The sequence below is a fragment of the Selaginella moellendorffii genome, unplaced genomic scaffold (assembly GCF_000143415.4).
Source record: "Selaginella moellendorffii unplaced genomic scaffold, v1.0 SELMOscaffold_5, whole genome shotgun sequence".
NCBI classification, from domain to species: Eukaryota; Viridiplantae; Streptophyta; class Lycopodiopsida; order Selaginellales; family Selaginellaceae; genus Selaginella; species Selaginella moellendorffii.
The window spans coordinates 1,666,680-1,668,860 of NW_003314266.1; the positions used below are offsets into that span (position 1 = coordinate 1,666,680).

Consider the following 2,181-nt stretch of genomic DNA (forward strand, 5'->3'; position numbering starts at 1 on the left):
ATATGATAGATTTTTGTGCTTCATATATCCCTGTGGTTGCTGAAATTATGCTTGTCAAGTGATGATTAGAAATTATGGTTCTCAGGAGCAAGGTACAGAAAACAAAGTACACTTGAAAAATAGAAGATGTAATATATATTCAACTATATTAATGATAGAAGGGCTGCTTTTGTTTCGGTGAAAAGGCATGCTTGCTAAGGGGTTTCGTCTTTGGTCTTTTTCTCGGATTTTGTTGATCAATTGGCTGCTTATTTGTGGCATCTACTTGAAGATGCACAGAGCTGCTGATCAAGATCCTCAATAGGAAGCTCAGGCGCCCCTCATCGCTGCTTTTTTTTCAAACATGCACAGCCGTGAAGGGGTTTTTGTCTTCGGTTGCTCATCTTCGGCAATTTTTCAGTGATGTGCAGAGCCGCCTCGGCCAAGGAAGACATCGACGCATTTAGTGACGCATTTAGCGATACAGATGAATGGGAGTATCTCGAGGATGGAGACAACAAGCCATATGTATGCAAGCTTGAGAACGTCCTTGCTCACCCCCTGGACGGAGTTTGCGATGAGCAGTTTTTCGATAAGGCAGCTCTGAATCAGCATAGGATCAGAATTCACAACCGTGAAATCGTACGTTTTTAGTATTCTAATATTGTTTTTTCCAGTTGACAATGCTAAAATCAGGAAATGGAAATGGGAGGAAGACTAAGCAGGAGTCCTCCTCCAGGAAGTACCAGGTGCAGAATTGTTTTTCCTCAAAAATCATTCGAATTTTTATGCAAATTTTTGTTATGCAAGATTTAGAAGATCAGGTGCAAAATGAAATGCTGCCGCGCAGACTAGAGAAACAGAAGCTCAAGCTTCTGAACATGAAGTATAGCCACATCAAGGATGAAGAGAGCCGGAAAATAAAAATCCTGCGAGATATTAAAACATGGAAAAAACACTATGCCGACTTGCTGCTGGCGAATGACAAAAAGAAGCAAAATAGACGATTACGTGCTGCTCAACGTGAGCAGGAACTGGTAATTTTTTTGTTGTCTGAAACATTTTTACTCTGTTTTTTTCTGCAGAGAAAGAAGAAACGGGAAATAAGGAAGATGAGAGAACAGAAGAAGAAAAAGACTAAGCATGAGCACGGCCATTGTCAGGATAAGGAGGAGAAGCATGCTCCTCAACGCAAGCAGGAAGTGGTAAGTTTCTTATTTTCTATATCTTTTTTACTCTGTTTCTTTTGCAGAGAAAGAGGAAACAGGGAGTAAGGAAAGAGCGAGAACAGAAGAAGAAAAAGACTGAGCATTTAGCTCTCGTTATTGTGCAGCACGAGCATGAAGAAAGAGAAAGAGAAACTCTGGTGAAGGAAGAAAGCCAAGAACAAACTCGCGTGGATGAAAATGTGGACAAAGAAAAGGTACAGTTTTATATTTATTTAGTTACTCGTCTTTGAAGAAGCTAAAGACTAATTACTATTTTCAGAGAGAGGTGCAGGAAAGGAAGGATGGGGAAGACGAACAGGAGGGAATAAGGAGCAAGAACAAAAGAAGAAAAATACTGAGGATTTAGCTCTCGTTATTGTGCAGCATGAGCATGAAGAAAGAGAAAGAGAAACTCTGGTGGAGGAAGAAAGCCAAGAACAGCAAGAACGAACTTGCATGGATGAAAATGAGGACAAAGAAAAGGTAAGGGTTTATGCTTATTAGTTATTAGTCTTTGAACAAGAAAAAGACTAACTAATATTTCAGAGAGAGGTGTAGGAAGGGAAGGATGAGGAGGACGAACAAGACAATGAAAAAGAGGAGGACGACAAACGAGATGATGGGGATGATGTTGAAGAGGATGAAGATGTGCAAGACACGCTCGAAACAAAAGACAAACAAAACGAGCAGGACAGCAGGACTAAGGTATTTAGTTAAAACCTTGACAAGAGGCAATCAATTTTTTTCCAGGATGTGAAGAAGCTGATAAAGAACACGCAAGAAAAGGTAGAAATATTAGACTTTACATTTTCGGTCGGAGCTTCAAACAAGTAATCTCAACCTCGAGAGAATTTGCCAATTTTATCTTACATATGAGATTTTTTGCAGCGATGAAGGGCTGTTCATCACAAATACTGATTTGCAGTCCTTGAATGCCGATAGAATGATAAATGACACGGTTGTAAACTTCTTCATCTTGTAAGTGTAAACTCCT

The 2,181-nt window shown here is 39.8% G+C and overlaps 1 protein-coding gene across 1 annotated transcript in view; it reads left to right on the top strand.

The window, feature by feature from the left end:
- Positions 1-402: 402 nt before the first annotated feature.
- LOC9658806 (myb-like protein X) overlaps positions 403-2,181 on the top strand; it is a 4,099-nt gene continuing 2,320 nt past the window's right edge. The window contains exons 1-5 of the mRNA XM_024670017.1: positions 403-621; positions 1,065-1,184; positions 1,232-1,402; positions 1,572-1,670; positions 1,755-1,892. Coding sequence (XP_024525785.1) covers positions 403-621; positions 1,065-1,184; positions 1,232-1,402; positions 1,572-1,670; positions 1,755-1,892 — 747 coding nt within the window. The remainder of the gene's footprint in view (positions 622-1,064; positions 1,185-1,231; positions 1,403-1,571; positions 1,671-1,754; positions 1,893-2,181) is intronic.